Source organism: Coccidioides immitis, assembly GCF_000149335.2.
Source record: "Coccidioides immitis RS genomic scaffold supercont3.1, whole genome shotgun sequence".
NCBI classification, from domain to species: Eukaryota; Fungi; Ascomycota; class Eurotiomycetes; order Onygenales; family Onygenaceae; genus Coccidioides; species Coccidioides immitis.
Genome location: NW_004504310.1, coordinates 5,884,345 through 5,903,955, shown reverse-complemented (window position 1 = coordinate 5,903,955; position 19,611 = coordinate 5,884,345). Strand labels below are relative to the sequence as shown.

The following is a 19,611-nucleotide window of genomic DNA, read 5'->3' as shown; positions in this document are numbered from 1 at the left end:
CCGTCATCAAAGCAAAAGAAAGGAAAAACGTCATCGAAACCACTCCCTCCCCACCGGCTCTTCGCTAAGCCCGCGATCTTGCTCTGGAATTCTCCCCTCCTCCATTGTTCTGACCTCCACACATTTGGCTTTTTCTTCTTCTTTTTGTTTTTTTCACTTTGTCCTTTTTTTTTTTTTTTTGATATCTGGATTTGTCGCAAGTGTAGTATATTGTTCTTAATACAACTACATCATGTCCCCCGCCGATCTAACCCCGCAGAACGGGAACGGGGTCCCCGCCAACGGCGCCAATGGCCTTGCCCCCCCTTCGGGCTCAGGCACTCCTCTCGGCTTCCATCGCGTCCACAACAAACTGCTGGACAGCGTAAAGGGCACTCCCGCTCGCGAACCTTCTCCCCAACCCGTCCACCTTGGAATCCCCGGCGGCTCCCCGCGCGTCCTGTCTGAAGAGGGTCCCGGATATGTGGCAGCCAAGTTTGAGGGCAAGGGCAAGCAGATGGAACAAGGTAGGCCGAATTGGACCGCCCAAACCTGAAAAAGAATAAAATAAAAATAAAATAAAAATGGAAATAAAAAAAATTACAAGAATGAAAAAGAAAAAACCAACAAAAAGAAAAGTGAAAATGCCAAACATTGAAGAAAACAAGAGGACCTACGGTCCGGTATCTGACACTGTGTTTGATAGTGATGGATCAGCTGGAAGAGAGCGGTTTCATCCCCTCCGAGTTCATCTCCACCGAGACGGACTGGTTCTACAACATGCTCGGCATCGACGACATGTATTTCCAGACCGAAACCGTCGACGCTATTGCCAGCCACATCCTCTCCCTCTATGCCGCAAAGGTCGCCGCCTACGCGAGAGACGACAAGCGCCTGGACATCAGACTCGACAAGGAGGCCGCTGACCACGCCGTCTACATCGACACCAGCAGACCCGGCGTCAGCGCCGTCGGCGGCCCCCGCTACGAACAGCGCATCGACGAGAAGTACATCGACGGCTCCACCCCGAGCAACAGCTACCGCGTCGAGACCTTCCGCTCTGCCACCTCCCTGCCCGACGACAACCAGCACCAGCTCCGCTGCTACTTCGTCTACAAGTGCCACTTCAACAACCCCCACCCCGACCCGGGCGAGACCAACATCGAGGTCATCGGCGAGAAGCGCTTCCTGCAGAAGGCTACCGAGAACACAAAGGCTATCTATCAGGAGATCATCAGCAATGCAGTGGCCCGGTCTGGCCCTGTCATCGAGATGTTCGAGATTGAAGGAAGCCGCGAGAAGAGACTGGTCGTCGCGTACCGCCAAGGCTCCGCCATGGGCTTCTTCAGCGCCCTGTCCGATCTCTACCACTACTACCGCCTCACCAGCTCCCGGAAGTACCTCGAGAACTTCTCCAACGGCATCACCGTCGTCTCTCTCTACCTCCGCCCCATCGCCGGCGCCGAGGCCTCCGGAAGGCACCCGCCCATCGAGGCTGCCATCCACCAGATCATGAAGGAGGTCTCGCTCCTGTACTGTGTCCCCCAGAACAAGTTCCAGAGCCACTTCGCCAGCGGACGCCTCAGCCTGCAGGAGACCATCTACGCCCACTGCGTCTGGGTCTTTGTCCAGCAGTTCCTCAACCGTCTCGGCTCCGAATACACCTCCCTGACCGCCCTGCTCGACTCCAACAACACCGTGCACGCTGAGCTCCTCTCCAAGATCAAGAAGAGACTGCGCACCGAGACCTTCACCTCCGACTACATCCTCGAGATCATCAACAAGTATCCCGAGCTCATCCACAGACTCTACCTCGACTTTGCCAACACCCACTACGTCCAGACCAGAGCCGCCGGTGACGACTTCCTCCCAACCTTGAGTTACCTTCGCCTGCAGGTCGATGAGGTTCTCGACAGCAAGCAGCTGAAGGACCTCGTCTCCAAGACCGTTGTCAGCGAGCACGACGAGATGGTCATGAAGTCCTTCCTCGTCTTCAACAACGCCGTCCTCAAAACCAACTTTTACACCCCGACCAAGGTCGCCCTGAGCTTCCGCCTGAACCCGGACTTCCTGCCCACCCACGAATACCCACAGCCCCTCTACGGCATGTTCCTCGTCATCAGCTCCGAATTCCGTGGATTCCACCTTCGCTTCCGTGATATCTCGCGCGGTGGTATCCGTATCGTCAAGAGTCGGGACAAGGAGGCGTATGCCATCAACGCTCGCTCGATCTTCGATGAGAATTACAACTTGGCCAATACCCAGCAGCGAAAGAACAAGGATATCCCAGAAGGAGGAGCCAAAGGTGTTATCTTGCTCGACGTGAACCACCAAGACAAGGCCAGAGTGGCATTCGAGAAGTACATCGACAGCATCCTCGACCTCCTCCTTCCTCCGGTCAGCCCCGGCATCAAGGACCCCATCGTCGATCTGCACGGTCAGGACGAGATTCTCTTCATGGGACCTGACGAGAACACCGCTGAACTGGTCGATTGGGCTACGATGCACGCCAAGCAGAGAGGTGCTCCTTGGTGGAAGTCCTTCTTCACCGGCAAGAACCCCAAGCTCGGTGGTATTCCCCATGATACCTACGGCATGACCACTCTGTCGATTCGCCAATACGTCGAGGGCATCTATCGCAAGACGGGCGTCGACGAGACCCAGATCCGCAAGTTGCAGACCGGTGGCCCCGATGGCGACCTCGGATCTAACGAGATCCTGCTCGGCCGTGAGAAATATACCGCCATCGTGGACGGCTCTGGTGTGATAGTTGATCCCCAAGGTCTCGATCGTGAGGAGCTTCTGAGACTCGCAAAGGCGCGTATCATGATCTCCAACTTCGACATGTCGAAACTCTCGCCTGAGGGATACAGAGTCCTCGTCGACGACGCCAACGTCACACTTCCCAACGGCGAAGTTGTCCACAACGGAACCGTCTTCCGCAATACCTTCCATCTCAGGAAAGGTGATTACGATATGTTCGTGCCCTGCGGCGGTCGTCCCGAGTCCATCAATCTGGCCAACGTCTCGAAACTCATCGTCGACGGCAAGACCACCATCCCGTATCTCGTTGAAGGCGCCAACCTCTTCCTTTCCCAGGACTGCAAGCTTCGCCTTGAGAAGAGCGGATGTGTGCTCTTCAAGGATGCTTCCGTCAACAAGGGTGGCGTGACATCTTCTTCGCTTGAGGTCTTGGCCTCCCTGTCCTTTGACGACAAGGGTTTCGCCGAGCACATGTGCATCGGCGAGGATGGCAAGGCACCAGAATTCTACAACGCCTATGTTCGCGAGGTCCAGGAGACGATCAAGCGCAACGCTACTCTGGAGTTTGAAGCCATCTGGAGGGAGCACGAGCTGACCGGCATTCCGCGAAGCATCCTCAGTGACACCCTCAGCGTCGCCATCACCAAGCTGGATGAGGAGCTCCAGAAGTCAGAACTCTGGGACAACCTCCGCCTGCGCAAGGCTGTGTTGGGTGATGCACTTCCTAAGTTGCTCCAGGAGAAGATCGGCCTGGATACTCTGCTTGAGCGGGTGAGTTAAACAAGTTCTTTCTTTCGTTTGTTAGATCTTTTTTTTCTTGTTTTTTCCTTTTTTTTCTGGCTGTTCTTTTCGCTAACAATCCACCCACTGTAGGTTCCTGATAGCTATCTCCGATCTATCTTCGGCAGTTACCTTGCAAGCCGTTTCGTCTATCAGTACGGCGCTACACCGGGTCAATTTGCCTTCTTTGATTTGTGAGTTGAATTCCATCGTCATGCACACTATTTTAAGTACTCTCTTCTGACTGAAAGTATAGCATGTCCAAGCGAATGCCAAAAGAATAGATCCATAGACCTTTTGTGTGCTTTCCCACATCCGAAACCCCCAGCCTCTTCCCTTCCCTTCCTATTCCCTATCCCTAATTCACTCTGTATGTTCAAATGACATGACCTATTTTCAAAAAGAAGATATCTTAAAAAGGGTAAAGTAAACAAGATAAAGAAATGGAAAAAAGAAAAAAAAAACACCCCCAGAAAAGGAGAAGATTAGGTACTTGGCCTTTTAGAGCGGCCCTCGTGTAAGGATAAAACCAGAAAAAGGAAAACAAAGCACTCTTAGTGGAAATAGAATGACGTCTCTCCTTGATATCTCTCTCTCCTTTCAAAATCAAATAGTACCAGTAGCTTGTTGTTATAAAGGCTCACATGGACTTCTATCCCATGCCATTACTGTTGTCCTTGGTATATTCCGATCTTGATATCTCTCTGTTGTTAATGATAGCAGTATTGGCTATGTTAGATAGCCGCACGTAACTGTAGGGGAAAGTCTTTTTCTAGGCGGTAAAAAAAACATTCCAGTATAGCGCTTTATGTCTGAAGACAGTAATGAGAACAGTGAAAAATTGTGTCTTACTTCCCCTAGGACCACAGACAGGTAAAACCCAGAAGGTATATGTGCTCTGTTACACATTAAGTGGAAGAAATACGGTTTTCTTTTCCTTTTCTCCTGATTTTACATAAATCGAAAACTTTTTTCGATGCTGTTTGCCCTTTTTTTGCCCTAATCCATCAAATATACAAGTATGTAACAACATAAAAGGGAAGTACAGCAACTGGTGGTACAATGATACCTGTGCAAACAAGGTGGTTGGTGTGTGTTTCAGGTGGACACTGATATGCATGTTACAAAGCCTCCCAGACAACAGCATGATAAGTTAAAGAAACGGGAAAAAAAAAAAAAAAAAGGAAAAGAAAGGGAAAAGAGAGAGGAAATATACATGACAAGATATGGAGCATCCCAAGCATATCACAAAAAGGAAATATCGATATTTCCCTGACCTACACACATACATAGCATTAAACATCAATATTCCTATTGATGTCGAAACTCTTTAGTCCTTCCTCGTCTTCATGGCGTCCTCGCTGTTCGAGTTCCTCCCATAGTCCGGGATAAGTCGCCTGCGCCCACTCCTCGACTTGATCCTTCCAATACTGGAAGGGAATAGCATTATACAACGTCCCAAGGCTGTTTAAGGGTTTAGCCAGAGTTAGCATCAGGAAAAAGTAAACAAGCAGTGACACTGGAATGGGGGTAAATACATACGTCTGAGTGCTCGGTCCAACACCGATCTTCGACTCCATAGCCTGGATCGCCTCCGTCGCCTTCTCCACCTGGCAGTGTCCAGCCAACGCGCCGATGTACGCATTGTATATACCCCTGTCGATCCGTACATCCAACGATTTCAACTTGTCCAGCATCTTCGTGGCTTCTTCTACGCCGCTATGGTACGTCTCGCACACGCGGAAGAATATCATCAGGGTCTGTTCCGAGGGCCCTTCCTCGGAGTGAAGGATCTCGCGGAAGAATCCCATCGCTTTCTCGGGCATACCGCACGCAGCGTATGCGAGCATCAGCCCGTTGAGCACCTTGGTGGTCAATCCGACTTCGAGATCGAGCTTCAACATGTTGTGCACGAGGTGTAGGCCCTGGGAGTCGGCAGCACGGGATATCCCCTGTAGACACATCGCATACGTGTGCGAGGTGGGACGCCTGGGCCCGCGCTCCTTCTGTCTCATGTGTCCGAAAACGAGGCATGCGAGATCCGAACGGCCACGCTCGAAGAATTGAGTCATAATATCCGTCCTTATGCGGACTGAGGTGTTGGGAAACGCCATGTTAAGCAGCTCGTAGGCTTCCCAGGCGTCTTCCGTAGACTGATTCTGATCGGAGATGTACTTGACGAAAGATTCGCTGATCGTGGATAGTTCGTCGGCATTATACTGATCGATGACGGGGCGGAGGAGTCCGGAAATACTTTCTAGTTCGTGACGAGAGAGGAGGACTTGACAGAGTGCTCCGAGCGTTTCGGCTTCAAAACGCCCCCTTGCTTCGATTAGGCGGTCGACGAATGACAGTATGGTATCGTAGTCCACGTCGACGTATTGGGTGGAGCAAAGCTGTCTGAGAATTCTATTCAACATGACAACATCGGTTTGCTCGGCGAGACCCTCGGGGTCAACGTTTTCAAAGAGAGCGATAGCTCCGTCAAGGTCCCCCTCCCGCAACTTCGAGTCCATCATTAGCATATAGGTCTGCGCATCCGCCTGGAGGCCCCACTTCCGTGCGAGCTCAGCGTACTCATCCACCAGATCCCGTCTGTTGGTCATGTTTGCGTGTTCCAAGAGTGGGTTGAAGGTGGCAATGGTCATGGAGGTCTTGATTTCGGGATTTCTCGCAGACATACTGTCCAGAATTTTCTGGATGTTTTCCGCTCCCTCGGATTTCGCTGCAGCTAAGAGAAGCATCGCGTCTCGGCTTTCTGGTGTCGGGTATGCGGGGAAGGTTTCGCTCAACTGGCTTGCCCAATCGACCATGGAGTTTCGGACAGCAGTTGCTATCGCGAATGCAGTGGACGTAGCGGTAGGTTGGAGGCCATTGGGAAGCTCTAGCTCGAAAAGCTTCCTCAGAGCGTCAACGTTATTTTCTGCTGCCAGCAACTTAACCATTTCCTCATGAGAGTTCGGATCCAAGACGACACCGCAACGATCCATCTTTCCCATCACTACCGGGATCTCTGATTCTTTGCCCTCTTTGGCTAGCCCACTGATGATATCAAGCCACGGTAGGATTCCTTCAGGGCTAAGGACCGTTTCCCAGTATGTCTCAACTATATTTAGGGCTTCCAGTGGCGATCCTGTAGAGGCCAGTATTGAGACGTATGACCTGAGAACTACCGGGGTGGGTTCCAGATGTGGTGACTCGGCCCGCTCATTCCGATGGGAGATCTGTATGTATATCGCCTTGGCCAGTTTATTCAAAAGCTCGACCGCATCGGGCTCGCATCCCGCCTGAGCCAAAACAAACATCGTATTTTCCAGGCTTTCAAGTCCCAAAACCGTGCGCACGGATCCCCGGGCCCCTTTGTATGGGTATTCGTTGAGTAAATACTGGAAAGTCTGTAGCAAGAATCGGACTTGATTTTGGGTTAAAACGGCCATCGACTCTCCTCGCTCTTGAATAAACGCCATAAAGGCCTTGGCAAGGATGAATGGTGGTGGCGGCAGGGTCTGCTGCTCCAGCGCATTTACCAATTCCATCATCTGCTTGGCTCCATTGTCCGTAAGCTGAGACTTTGTGACATTGTCTGCGCGTGGGAGAAAGGGAAGGGAGAATGCGGTTCGGCTCTGGGTGATACGGAATGGACATCTTCGGGGTTGGCGAGAGGACAACAGGAGAGTTAATTGTCTAGAACATTGAGAATGGACGTATGGCCTGTTTTCCACGATCGCCTGGAAAACCCCGCGAGTGAGATGGGAACGCATAGCTGTGTATTCAAGCTCCTAAGAGTTTCCGAGTTTAGCAGACGCCTCAATTGTGGTTGATTGGGGGGGTTACCAGCCATGAATCTTACGGGTTCGATAGTAATGGGGTCAATTGTGTAATGCCAGGGCAGTCGCTTCAAACATTGCCCCGCTTTCAATCCAAAATAGCCATTGAGTGAGACAGTGAGGGAGTTCTCTACAAATATGTTCGCTGGGTGGTGCTTGGAATGGAACGAACAGAAGGTTTGGTGGTGATGGGCTTGGCATCCATCAAAAGTCAAAGCTGTCTGGGTCAAAAGATTGACGGCCTGACATTTCCTTTAGTTTCTTCCCATCGCAACTCACGCCCTATCTGCATGGCAATCGACATTCTACTTTTCCGAATTGATACAGCACGATCCTCACGATGTCGAGCAAATTGAATCCGTTCTCTTCGCACTCCTTTGTGCGCCCTGCCAATCTTCAACATATCCGCCGCCTCTGGTCGCACGGGCGCGTTCAAGACCCTTCAAAGGCGGGCGGTTACAGTGCTTATCAGGGTATGTGAAGCGTATAATCCCATCAAGGGAGCTATTTGCAATTGGTTCTTTAATTGAATTGAATTCTTAAAACGCCTCTAGAACGGAAAATGGCCATCGAACAAAAGGATCGAAGAATATCGCAATCAATTGCCGCACAAAGGGCCCGAGACGAAAAGCTGAGAACCATGGAGAGATATCAGACGCGTGAATGGAAAGCGGGAGACGTATACGCTCCTCACGATCTTAGTCCCGCGGAAATGAAGAAGTGGAGGAAGAGACATAGTCCTAATATCGATGTTTTCGACGCACTCGCCATGGATCCTTTGGATCAATACAAGGTACTTATTCCTGCTTGACATTACAGCGTGTCCATAGAAATGGCTTAGATGCTAATTATGGCAGAATTTCTCTATCATGTCAGAATACATGACCGAAATGGGCCGTATAAAACCCCGTTCTGTGACCGGTCTGCGACCTGTGAATCAGAGGAAGATGGCAAAAGCCATCCGGAGAGCCATCGGACTAGGGCTAATGCCTAGCGTATATCAACACCCAGAAATCCTGTTGTTGAAAAACCGCAGATAAATAAGAGGTCGAGTCGTGGTGGTCTTGGAATCGATTATCGTTGTTTGCAATTGGGTAGCGGGAGCTATACACTGTATTATATCCTCTGTACATAGATAGAATCTGCATTCTATTTTTGCTGCTGTCTAAAAGTCTCCCTTATACTCGGGTGTTTCATAAAAGGGGATGCCTGGCGTCCTGAGAGCGAGGGGACGGAACACCACCGGCAACGTCATCCTCGCCCTTTATTGTTAAATCGAACGGCCTTCCCGGCAGCAAGAGAATCCATTCACCCCAAAACTCTTTGGTCGCCTGGTAAACATTTTCGCTCAATGGCAATCAAAAACGGTATGGATTATCCACTTCAGGCTAAAGTGAATTGTTTAAAGCTCACTTTGTGGCGTAGAACTGATCTGGGCCGCCAGCCCCTCCACCACGCGAGGCCAGCCAACACAGCTTGCTGCTGACCCAAAAGGTGAGAGGCTCGCCTACGCTGTAAGTAAAGTCCAAATCTTTGTGTCTATGCTGTTTCAGTTATTAATTCGGACATTATCTCACCTTTTCTTGCAGTCAAACAAGTCGGTCTTCCTCCGCTCTATAGACAACCCCGCATTCGCAACCCAGTATACTGAGCACAGGGCCGACACAACCGTCGCACGGTTCTCTCCTTCCGGATACTACGTTGCCAGCGGCGACGCAGCCGGGACCGTACGGGTGTGGGACTGCGTAGGGGAAGGAATCACGAAAGGCGAATACTTCATCGTGAGCGGAAGAATCAATGACCTCGCTTGGGACGGGGATTCGCAGAGGATAATTGCCGTTGGCGACGGAAAGCAGAGATACGGTCATTGTATCAGCGCAGATAGTGGGAATACCGTTGGTGAGATTACCGGTCACAGCCAGAGCATCAATTCCGTTTCTATTCGCCAACAGAGACCCCTTCGGGCTGCCGCGGCCGGAGACGACAAGACGCTTGTATTCTACCATGGAGCCCCTTTCAAATATCACACCGGCCATCGAGACAACCACAGCAACTACATCTACGGTGTGGCTTTTAGCCCTAATGGGGATAACTTGATCAGCGTTAGTGGAGACCGTCGGATCTGGCTCTATGATGGCAAGACTGGTGAACCAAAGCTTCAGATTGGGGAAGGAGAGCATAAAGGAAGTATATTTGCTGTGTCCTGGTCGCATGATTCACGAAAATTTGTGACGGCCAGTGCAGACCGAACAGTGAAGATTTGGGATGTTGAGACCCAGAAAGTTGTGCAGAATTGGCAGCTTGGTCCGGAGCAAGGTCCTGCGACCGTTCCATACCAACAGGTTGGCGTTGTTTGGCCAAGTGGAAGAAGCGATGGGTTGATAATAAGTTTGTCTCTCTCAGGAGACCTGAACTATCTGGTTGAAGGGCAACAGGAGCCAACGCGGGTAATCCATGGCCATCAAAAGAACATTACATCTATTGCTCGGGATGATACCGGCCCCAAAGAAACTCTCTGGACTGGAAGCTACGATGGTAGACTCTGTAGCTGGGACGTTGGGGGTAGCGAAATGGAACGCGTCGGCGGTGAAGGACATCCCGGATACGTTGCCGGCCTCGCAGCGGCCAGGCAAGGAGGTGGCCGCATTTATAGTGTAGGCTGGGATGATACAATCCGCTCTGTGGATATATCATCACACAGCTATGTCGGCAATGCGACTAAACTGTCGAGCCAGCCAAAAGGAATTGCTGCAGGAGAAAATACGGTGCTCGTTGCCAATTTCCAAGCAGTTGAGATATTCCAAGACGGAAAGAAAACCGGAGAGTTTCTCTCAAAGGCTTCATTAAGCACTATTGCTGCTGTTGGAACAACCGCTGCTCTAGGGGCCGAAGACTCTTCGGTCCAGATCTACACCGTCACGCCAACCGGCCTGGAGCCAAAAGCGAACGGCCGAGTGTCAAGGAACCCCATTACCGCCATGGCGTTTAGCCCGGATGGCTCACTCTTGGCTGCCGGAGATTCAAGAGGTCGCATCGTGGTTTTCAAAGCCGCAGACGGGACGGTTGTCACAGACCGCTGGACAGCTCATACCGGCCGTGTCGCTTCCCTGGCCTGGAACTCCAAAGGAACACAATTGGTTAGCGGGGCTCTTGACACAAATATTTTTGTGTGGAGCTTGGAACGCCCTGGAGACTGGCTAGAGGCACCGAACGCTCACAAAGAGGGTGTTAATGCGGTAGCGTGGATTGCGGATGATTCGAAGGTGGCCTCCGCCGGTGCTGACGGTGCGGTGAAGATCTGGCAAGTGGAATTTTAAATGGCGTTGACTGACTAGTTACTCCGTGCTGCCGTTGGTATCGCAAGTATGTTTATTTATTTTTTATTTTTTTTCCTCTTCGTTGAAATGATATCCTCGGGGCAAACGCCCGGATAGATAATATAATGGAAACCACCTTCCAGCCTATTTTGGTGCTGATTGAGATTCATATGGACCATTCCTGAGGTAACTAATTAACCTGGTTTAATGCGTAAGGTAGAGAGAAGCTTGGCCAACCCCAATAGCAGATTTCTCAACACCGATGTTACTGATTTACTGGTGTTGATTTCTTTTCGGATCGAAGGTCTTTTATTCTAAAATCTTGTTTAATGGTCTCGTACTATGTTTGCTTCCTCACGAGAACCATTCCCTCAATTATAGCCTTAAATTGCTGCGGTTCCTTTGGAGTTTGCTATCGCATCGCTTTAGAAGACGATGCGAGACTCGATGATATACCTAGACCGTAGCCGCTGAGTATGAAGAGGCCGGAACATGTCTAGTTAGGATGGATACGGACACAGACGAAATTTGGGGCCCTGTCTTTAACTGATTTCACCAAATCCATCACCCAAAGTAGTCCATGCCTTAATAAAGTCTTTTCCGAATCATTTTGCACCGATCCAGGAGCCACCATCTTGGTTAATATTAATACAGTTATCGAGAAGTATATGGCCTCAAACTGCGCCGTTGGCATCCTGCATAGCCTTTTTGTTGAGCCTTTTCCAGTCACTGAACAAGCTGGTAATGAATGCGGCGCCTGCCCCGCCAATCGACATCGCCAGGGCCACCTTGATACCGGCCATGTACGCTAACACAATGCCGGGGACATTATTTGCGGGAAAGGTAGTCCGAATTTGTGTGGCACCTGTGGCCACCACGGTAGCTGGGTTAATACCGGGAGCGGTGGCGGGGATAGTAGCGATAAGCTTGTTAACGAAAGCCGATTGTCCGGCCGAGACGAACGACGTACCACCAGCATTCATAAAAAATGAAAAAAGGGACTTGGAGCTAGATTTCACTTTAGGGCTGGGAGTTATTAGCGGTTACAGATGACATATCCTTGGGATCTGCAACGCTCTGGCCTACAATAATAGGAACTTGGAACGCTATGCCCCAACCAATGCCACCCAGGATTTGGTACCCAATCCATTTATCCGTACTGGTATCGACGTCAAGGGTGTAGAGTAGACCGGATGCAATAATGGAAATGATAGAGCCAACAACCTTGGTCTGGGAGACGAGGCCTGTCGCAGAGATCATGACGCCCGAAGAGATCATTGCCAACGTGACGGCCATTATGAGTGGCAGGTTTTTCCCATCCGACATGGCCGGGCTGGAGTTCTCAACGCTCTGGGAATAGACGGGTAGGTAATAGATGACCAGAAAGTACGAGCCACTGAAGAAAAAGGTACAAATGCAGCTTATCCCGACTGTGCGCTGCTTGAATAGACGTGGGATCACCATGGCCCGCTCTCTTTGAAAGCGCTCCCACACGCAGAACACGATTAGGATGACAACAAAGGCAACCAAAAGACCGATGACTTGGGCGCTATTCCATGCCTTGCTTTGACCACCATATTGCAAAGCAAGAATGTAGGTCACAACAGCGCCCATAATCATGGCTATACCGACGATATCCATCTGCAATAGCTTCTCCTTCCAGCTCGCTGGGACTGGCTTTGCGCTATATGGGGCATGAAAGAGGAGCAAGATTATGAGGGCCGAGACACCACCGATAGGAAGGTTGATGTAGAAACACCAACGCCACGACACCTTGTCGGGAAAGGACACCACCGATAAGGGGCTCTGCAACGGAAGCAAAACCGTAAGACTCTCCAATAATACCAGTAAACATGGCCCGCTTCCGGGGTTCGGCGACAAAAGCGATGATGGTATAGGCACCAGTTCCGATTCCCGCAGCCCCAAGGCCGGAGATCGCGCGGCCAGCAATCAGGGTTGTAGAGTTCGGTGCCACAGCGCAGATCAGGCTACCGAGCTCTAGGACGAGGATGGAGAGAAGAAATGTCATCTTCAATGGAATGTACTTGTAGGCCTTGCCCCACGAGGATTGGAAGCCACCATTGGTCATGAAAAAGGCAGAACCATACCACGATACCTTATCCAGGCCGTGGAACTCATCTGTAATCTTGGGTATTGCCGTGGCGACAATAGTCTGGCAAGTGTCAACTTCTGTGTTCGCTACGAATCAAAGGAAGCGCCTTGGCCGGCGCCAAACACTCCGGCGCAACGAGCGACGCGACTTTTACTCTTGATTTTAAGAAGGAGCAGCGCAATTGGGTGTTGACAAGCGATGAATCTTCATCCAGTCCAGTACAATCAGCGCCAGAGGAGGAGCCGGACCAGGAAAAGGAGGCGGGCAGCGTCAGTATCAGCAAAGATGATGTCGAAGACAACTCATCTTCCAGGCAAAATGAGACCCAATACCCTCGAGGCGCCAGTCTGGCTTTTATTGTCATTGCCCTTATCCTCAGTATAATCTTACCCTCTCTAGATATGGTACGTAACTGGGTGCGCTTCGGGTGATATTGTTGTTCTGCCGTGTGTTGATTGTTTTTTGCCCTCAACCGAGAACGCATAACGGAAACAAAATTTGATTTGAAAATACTCTACGGAGTAAACAGAACCCGAAAAAGAATTGAAACCAGCTCAAGCTCACGGTATCCAACGAAGAATAAAGTGCGGCTTTTGTTCAGAGGTTGTCTGAGCCAGCTAGGGACTCTTCAAATTTGATGAACTCCGACATATTCAAGTTAGAATTGTCAATCACTGTAATATATAATATCTCTCAAGCTCTGGCAATGCTGCAGCAATCTCTGGTGCAGTGGCCCCTGAACCCCGGCATCATCGTGAATGTAAGCAATCATGAGCAATGTGAATTAGCCCCAATATGGTCTATTAACTAGTCAGTTAACAGAAACTTAGTTAACTACGGAGTACTCCGTAGTCAGTTAATAGAAACTTAGTTATTTTGTAACAAGCAGCGGCTTGGCAGAACCAGAGTTTTGGCGTGAAGTTCCTTACGTCATCTCCAGCTCGTCAGCTGCTTGCAACTCTCCAGCTCGGAGGAGAGTCAAACGACAACGCATTGTTGGAGCTTGTACAGAGTAGCGCATGTTAAAACTTCTTTTATGCCATGGCAATTATACCGTGACGGGCAACCATGCCCTCGTCATCAACAACCCAGCCCGCGTGGCGACCCCGACTTCGACGGCCCCAGGTATGTTTGTTCTGAGCTTGCAGTGACCTTGATCCACAACAGTGTTTATTCTAAATATCATGAAAACAATAGCTACGGCAAGCCACTGTTATAATCCCCCGAACTGGCCAACGTGTTAGAGGCACGGATTCCCTAGATGCGATTTTAGACTCCCCCGACGATCAAACTCCGCTACTGCCCCAGAATGAGCGGCCCTCTCGCATTTCCAACACCAAGTGGCTTCGCCGTGTCAACGATGCGAAAGCAAGTATTCTTGCATTCTTTGCTTCCGAGACAGGCAGGGGCGTACTTAAATGTAGTCTAGCTTACCTTCTCGGAACTCTTGCGACATTTGTTCCCCCGATAGCCGCTTTGCTTGGCCAGCAAGATGGAAAACATACGGTGGCCACAATTACCGTCTACTTCCACCCTGCCAGGACAAGGGGAAGCATGCTCTATGCTCTTGTGTGCGCTTCTGTAGCATTCATGTATGCCCTCCTCATATCTATCATGAGCATGGGTGTTTCCGTGTTCTTTGAGGACGCAGTCCAATTTCTCCCACTTGGCCATGCTATAGTCGTCTTTGTATTCTGTGGAGGAGGGCTGGGGCTTGTCGGATGGGTTAAACAGAAAATGGGCGATCCGTTGGTGAATGTTGGATGCTCCCTAGCTTCACTCGCCATAGTTACCGTCTTAACAAAAGAAGGAGCTGTGCAGCGAGGGGATATCTCATTTGTCAAAATATCCCAAGTCCTGAAGATGCTTCTCATGGGTATCTTTGCCACCATGGCCGTGTGTTTTATTATATTCCCTATTTCCGCTAGGACCAAACTCCGACAGGCTTTAATCGAGGCGACCGACTCACTTTCTGATATGCTAAATGTCATTACCGAAAGCTTTCTAGAAGGGTCAGAAGAGCTATTGGAACAGGATGAATTCCGAGATGTGTTTGAGCGGTACAACGGTTCCTCTAGCGATATCGATAAGCTGCTTAAAGAATCCAAGTTTGAACACTATGTGGCAGGCACGGGAAACGAATATCGCCTGGAGAAGAAACTTGCCTTGTGTATCCAGGATCTGGCTCAAAATATTGGTGGCCTCCGAAGTGCTGCCGCGCTTCAATTTGGCTTGCTGAAACAATCGTATGGCCCAATCCATTCCACAGGTATTCAAAAGGGCAGTTCGACGCCCCGGGCTGATGAGGTGCTACCATCGATCTTCTCGCCCACGTCTACGATAAGGGATTACCCAAGCCCAAGCGAAGGCATCACTGAGAATGCAGGCCATAGCACTCCAGCCCTGACTCGCATGGACTCCGGCACAAATACTGGCCCCAATTCTCCAGCAGATATATTTGAAAATTTTATCTTTCACCTTGGCCCATCAATGGTAGGTATAGTCCCTATTTTGGCTTATTTTATAACTTTTATTGATGCTGTTCAACAGAAGTCGTTGGCCTACACTCTGAGAGAGATCCTAGGAGAGCTACCTTATGGCCCGGCTCCAGATTTCAAAATCGCCATTAACAGCAAATTCCGTATTAGTTTGGATCGCGCTCTAGACTTATACCGCACTTCTCGAAACGACGCCTTGAACGCCATCTATATGCAAAAAGATTTCATTAGGGTCAAGTCCGCAGAAGTGGAAGCTGATCTTGAGGAAGTGGCAGCGAGCTGTGGTCATTTCAGTTTTTCATTGCAAGAGTTTGCCGAAGAACTGAAGGATTTTCTTGATATACTAGACGAACTGCAGCTAGAAGTGGAGGAAAGGCCTGGTGGTCGATCATGGACGTGGTTAATGCCGTGGCGGCCAAGACCGAAGACCAATGGTGACGATGATATGACGGACCCTAGTAAGCAATCAAAAGCCTGAAGCAATGATCATAAGGTTTTTCAAAGTGTTGATTAGCATTTTAGGCATTCCAATCTCTTCCATAGATCCAAAATTGATGAGTGTTAGCCCTACTGGCACATCTGGGCCCAATGAAAATCTCCGATATAGGTTGTGGAAAGCCCTGAGATTATTTCGACGTGATGAGACAAAGTTTGCGATCAAAGTGGGCGCTGGAGCAGCACTCTATGCTCTTCCCGCTTTTTTACACTCTACACGCCCTATATATTCTCACTGGCGTGGAGAATGGGGACTCCTTTCCTACATGTTCGTCTGTTCTATGACTATCGGCGCATCGAATACAACGGGATATGCCAGATTCTTTGGTACTTGCCTGGGAGCATTTTGTGCACTGGCAGCTTGGTATGTAGCCCATGCCAATGTATTCGGGCTGGCGTTTCTGGGCTGGGCAATGTCCTTATGGACAGCGTACATCATCATCGGCCAAGGACGCGGGCCAATGGGCCGCTTCATCATGCTTACATACAACCTGGTGGTTCTTTACTCCTACTCCCTGTCACTGCAGGATAGCAATAATGACCAAGATGAAGGCGGAGAGAGTCCTTTGGTCGCAGATATTGCACTCCATCGGGTGGTGGCCGTTTCATCAGGGATCGTTTGGGGTATCTTTATTACGAGGATTATTTGGCCTATAAGTGCTCGAAGAAAATTAAAGGATGGCCTCAGCTTGCTATGGCTTAGGATGAGCATCATTTGGAAGAGAGATCCTCTTTCAACGATGACTCAAGGAGGCTCGGCCATTGCATACTACACCACGAAAGAGAAACTCGAATTGCAGCGGTTCCTAGCTCGTCTAGACACGCTTCGAACTGCGGCCAATTCTGAATTCTCCCTCAAGCGACCCTTTCCAAATGCATCCTATGGAACGCTTCTCTCCCGAACCAGACGTATGCTAGATGCATTTCAGGCTCTGAACCTCGAGATTATGAAAAATTTAACGGCGTCCGAAGGCGAAGCGGCCATGCTAAGGCACACGTTGCAGGATAGAAGGCAATTGTCAGCAAGAATTACTCATTTACTTGCGAGTATGTAAAGGTGATTGTATCGGTCAAAGACAGTTACTGACGTCGGACATTTATAGTTCTGGCATCGTCAATGAAACTGGGATATCAACTCTACGATGCGCCGCCGGATATAGACCACTCGAGAGATAGACTATTAGCGCGACTACATCATTATCGTAAAGATGAATCCGCTTCCCGCTTAACAACCGACGAAGACTACGCGTTATTGTATGCTTATGGTACGTGCTGTCCTTTTCCCTTAGTCATTGGGCTCGTGGCAAGCTTACCCATCTCGTATTGCAGTACTAGTGACTGGTCAGCTCCGAAACGAAATCATGGCGGTTATAGATGAAGTGAGTAGGCTATTTGGTGTTGTAAATGAAGATATTATTGCCCTTCATTAGCTGCAACGAGAAACTATGTACGGAGTACTCAGTACGTATATACTTCATATGTACCGTACATATTTGGTAACAAAGTAGGCTGTTTCCTTCGGGATGAATGAAATGCCAATAGAATACGGAGTAAAAATTGCCGGGAGTAAATGTGCTGTGGTTCAAGCATTGCCGGAGTTATACCAGTGTCCATGGAGCGCTCTCATCTCAAAAAGCCAAAAAAGCCGGACGCTGCTTCACCACATCGCTCCCACTAAATAACCGAACCATCAGAACTCCATCGCCACTCATCGAAATTCATCCTCAACTCATGATAATCTATCATTCCATTTACCATCCAAGGGATCTATTGGCTTCTTCTATTGTAAATGAGGGTGTAGTTCAGTGATTTCTGGCCTCGCGCAGCCCAGGCGCCGCTGCCTTCTCCTCTTTGGCAATGCAGATCAATCCAGCTGCGCTGACGGGGTCAGACTCTGCCTCAGCGTCAGTCCCATCGGCAAAACCGCCCAGTTCTTCGCAAGCGACTACCCAAAAGACTACAAAAGCGCTGATATCCGTCCCCCGTCTCGATTTTGAGCCTATATATACGGACCTGAAGTTAGCAGTAGGAGACCATTGGGTCGAGTACAAGCAGGCCATAACTCTCTTCTTACTAGGTGTGTTTTGGACAAAAAATTACAACAATGATGCTGTGGCATGATAAGCTAACCCGCTGGGTATCTATAGGGCACTTAAACCAACATGAGTTCTCGAGACGTGTTGACCACTTCCTGTGCGCTGATGCCAAGCTGGAGCATTTGCACAATAACTTCATATGCTCGATAATCGGGAATCTCACAAGGGACCTTCCTGATCATGGAGTTGCAAGTTGGGTTTCTGCAAATGACAAACCGACGGTGGTCTCGAAACCCGCGTCGGGTGATGCCGCTGAACAGCGACTTAAAACGGAGGTTATGCAGCTGCAGCCCAAGGATAGGAGGAGATTAAAAGCCATACCGGAAGTAAGTCATAGCCAACAGAGATGAAGATGGGAGTGGGAGATTTTTTTTTTTTTTTTTGGTTCAGTTTGTGAGAGTCGGGCTAACACATCACTTTGCTCGATAGCCGGATCCCCACTCGATACCTAACCCACTCGAGGAATACCACCTTGCGAAGCAGATACGTATAGTGGATCAAGTCCCTTCCAGTGCAGGAGGCCTGAATACGCCAAGTGAGTCTTTCTCTACGTTATTATAGTTATGGTGAGGCCCCGACTAACGATTCATCTTACGTTCACAGACTGGGAGCTTGAAATCCGAAAACGATATGCCCAGCCACTTGCTTCTGAAATAGGCGAATTCCCAGACGCTGAGTCTATCCACGCGCGCATGGTGCCAATATGCTATGAAGAGTCCATAACAAACGGGGCTTCGTTTCCCTGTGCAGTTTTCATGTCCATCGCGACTGAAAACTTTGTCAAGGAATTCCTTTCGCACGTGTTTGCGCGAACAAGATCGAATGGACCATCAGGAACCATCAACGGCACAATGACGAGAAGATACCGCCAGCAGCTGGAGAAGGAAGAACTTGCCTTTGCTCGCGGAGAGTTAGTAAAGAATACTGCCAATGGCCTATTACCCGTTGAAGCGAAAGAAGCTAGCACAAGGAAGCCCCTTGGTGTCCAAGATTTGAAGTTTACACTGGGACTTGGAGGTGACTTATTGGGCCACATGCCGCTCATTGTCAGCCAAATCATGGACGGTTACCTAGAAGGAGAGCTTGAGGCAGAACGTGACGATTACATCGTGGAAATCGAGGATGAAGATCACGAAGTACCAGAAGACATGTTTGATATAGACGAGATGGAGATCGATGATGCCGGCTGGGACTGGCAAGGCGCGACTCCTGCGGACCGAGATCAGCTGAATTCCGTCCTTGATGAATGCCTTAGCATGGCAGCCTGAATACCTGATTGCCCCCTTTTTTCTCGTATGTTTGGACTTTCAAAATCGGTGTTGGTAAACGATGCATGCTGCTGGCGTATACTGGATGGTGGTCTCTTATTTTTCCACAGCTTTTGCTTACAATATTCCCTTGGGTTGGGTTTGGGCCTGGAGTTTTCAACGAAGGGGGTTCTTATCACTTTGCGACCTTAATTCAGCGTGCACTCAAGGTGAATTTTAGTGGATTTTTTTCTTTTCTTGTATCATATACTCTTACCCGGATTCGAGGTATTATTTTTATTGGAGCTTTCTTTAGAGCAGATCCGATTTATCATTCCAATAACCACTGGAGTGTTATGTTATTGTTAAATAAGAGTTAATTTATGATGATCTTGATACCGTTTGGATAAATACGATGCGTATCTTCAGCGAGTCGCAAAGCTGGCTCCCCAAGTTGTATGAGACAGACCCTAGAATCATATCGATCGCCTTTATG

General features: G+C 49.5%; 7 protein-coding genes across 7 annotated transcripts; 5 read left to right on the top strand and 2 right to left on the bottom strand.

Annotated features, from left to right (window-relative positions):
* The first annotated feature begins 180 nt into the window (after nucleotides 1–180).
* CIMG_00981 (NAD-specific glutamate dehydrogenase) lies at nucleotides 181–4,104 on the top strand. Its single transcript, XM_001247209.2, has 4 exons — nucleotides 181–506; nucleotides 686–3,513; nucleotides 3,616–3,716; nucleotides 3,779–4,104. The coding sequence occupies exons 1-4, from the start codon at nucleotides 233–235 to the stop codon at nucleotides 3,804–3,806; spliced, it is 3,231 nt and encodes a 1,076-aa protein (XP_001247210.1). The 5' UTR covers nucleotides 181–232; the 3' UTR covers nucleotides 3,807–4,104.
* Nucleotides 4,105–4,449: 345 nt separating this feature from the next.
* Nucleotides 4,450–7,478, bottom strand: CIMG_00982 (uncharacterized protein). Its single transcript, XM_001247210.2, has 3 exons — nucleotides 7,357–7,478; nucleotides 5,065–7,301; nucleotides 4,450–4,986 (listed from the first exon to the last, which is right to left on the bottom strand). The coding sequence occupies exons 2-3, from the start codon at nucleotides 7,281–7,283 to the stop codon at nucleotides 4,818–4,820; spliced, it is 2,388 nt and encodes a 795-aa protein (XP_001247211.2). The 5' UTR covers nucleotides 7,284–7,301; nucleotides 7,357–7,478; the 3' UTR covers nucleotides 4,450–4,817.
* A 211-nt stretch (nucleotides 7,479–7,689) lies between these two features.
* Nucleotides 7,690–8,389, top strand: CIMG_00983 (mitochondrial 37S ribosomal protein RSM18; the record flags this gene model as incomplete). Its single annotated transcript, XM_001247211.1, has 3 exons — nucleotides 7,690–7,822; nucleotides 7,904–8,142; nucleotides 8,207–8,389. 3 exons carry the CDS (start codon nucleotides 7,690–7,692, stop codon nucleotides 8,387–8,389), a joined length of 555 nt encoding a protein of 184 aa, XP_001247212.1.
* A 311-nt stretch (nucleotides 8,390–8,700) lies between these two features.
* Nucleotides 8,701–10,831, top strand: CIMG_00984 (actin cortical patch component; the record flags this gene model as incomplete). The annotated part of the gene is made up of 3 exons (XM_001247212.2): nucleotides 8,701–8,716; nucleotides 8,775–8,863; nucleotides 8,939–10,831. The coding sequence occupies 3 exons, from the start codon at nucleotides 8,701–8,703 to the stop codon at nucleotides 10,664–10,666; spliced, it is 1,833 nt and encodes a 610-aa protein (XP_001247213.1). The 3' UTR covers nucleotides 10,667–10,831.
* Nucleotides 10,832–11,019: 188 nt separating this feature from the next.
* On the bottom strand, nucleotides 11,020–13,143 carry CIMG_12813 (MFS gliotoxin efflux transporter GliA; the record flags this gene model as incomplete). The annotated part of the gene is made up of 4 exons (XM_001247213.2): nucleotides 11,020–11,692; nucleotides 11,721–12,350; nucleotides 12,430–12,839; nucleotides 12,934–13,143. 4 exons carry the CDS (start codon nucleotides 13,141–13,143, stop codon nucleotides 11,341–11,343), a joined length of 1,602 nt encoding a protein of 533 aa, XP_001247214.2. The 3' UTR covers nucleotides 11,020–11,340.
* A 606-nt stretch (nucleotides 13,144–13,749) lies between these two features.
* On the top strand, nucleotides 13,750–17,329 carry CIMG_10658 (uncharacterized protein). The gene is made up of 6 exons (XM_012358852.1): nucleotides 13,750–13,904; nucleotides 13,977–15,272; nucleotides 15,330–15,735; nucleotides 15,800–16,819; nucleotides 16,876–17,037; nucleotides 17,102–17,329. Exons 1-6 carry the CDS (start codon nucleotides 13,848–13,850, stop codon nucleotides 17,200–17,202), a joined length of 3,042 nt encoding a protein of 1,013 aa, XP_012214275.1. The 5' UTR covers nucleotides 13,750–13,847; the 3' UTR covers nucleotides 17,203–17,329.
* A 132-nt stretch (nucleotides 17,330–17,461) lies between these two features.
* Nucleotides 17,462–19,505, top strand: CIMG_10659 (transcriptional co-activator). Its single transcript, XM_012358853.1, has 4 exons — nucleotides 17,462–17,849; nucleotides 17,920–18,194; nucleotides 18,298–18,403; nucleotides 18,472–19,505. Exons 1-4 carry the CDS (start codon nucleotides 17,630–17,632, stop codon nucleotides 19,134–19,136), a joined length of 1,266 nt encoding a protein of 421 aa, XP_012214276.1. The 5' UTR covers nucleotides 17,462–17,629; the 3' UTR covers nucleotides 19,137–19,505.
* The last annotated feature ends 106 nt before the right edge of the window (nucleotides 19,506–19,611 follow it).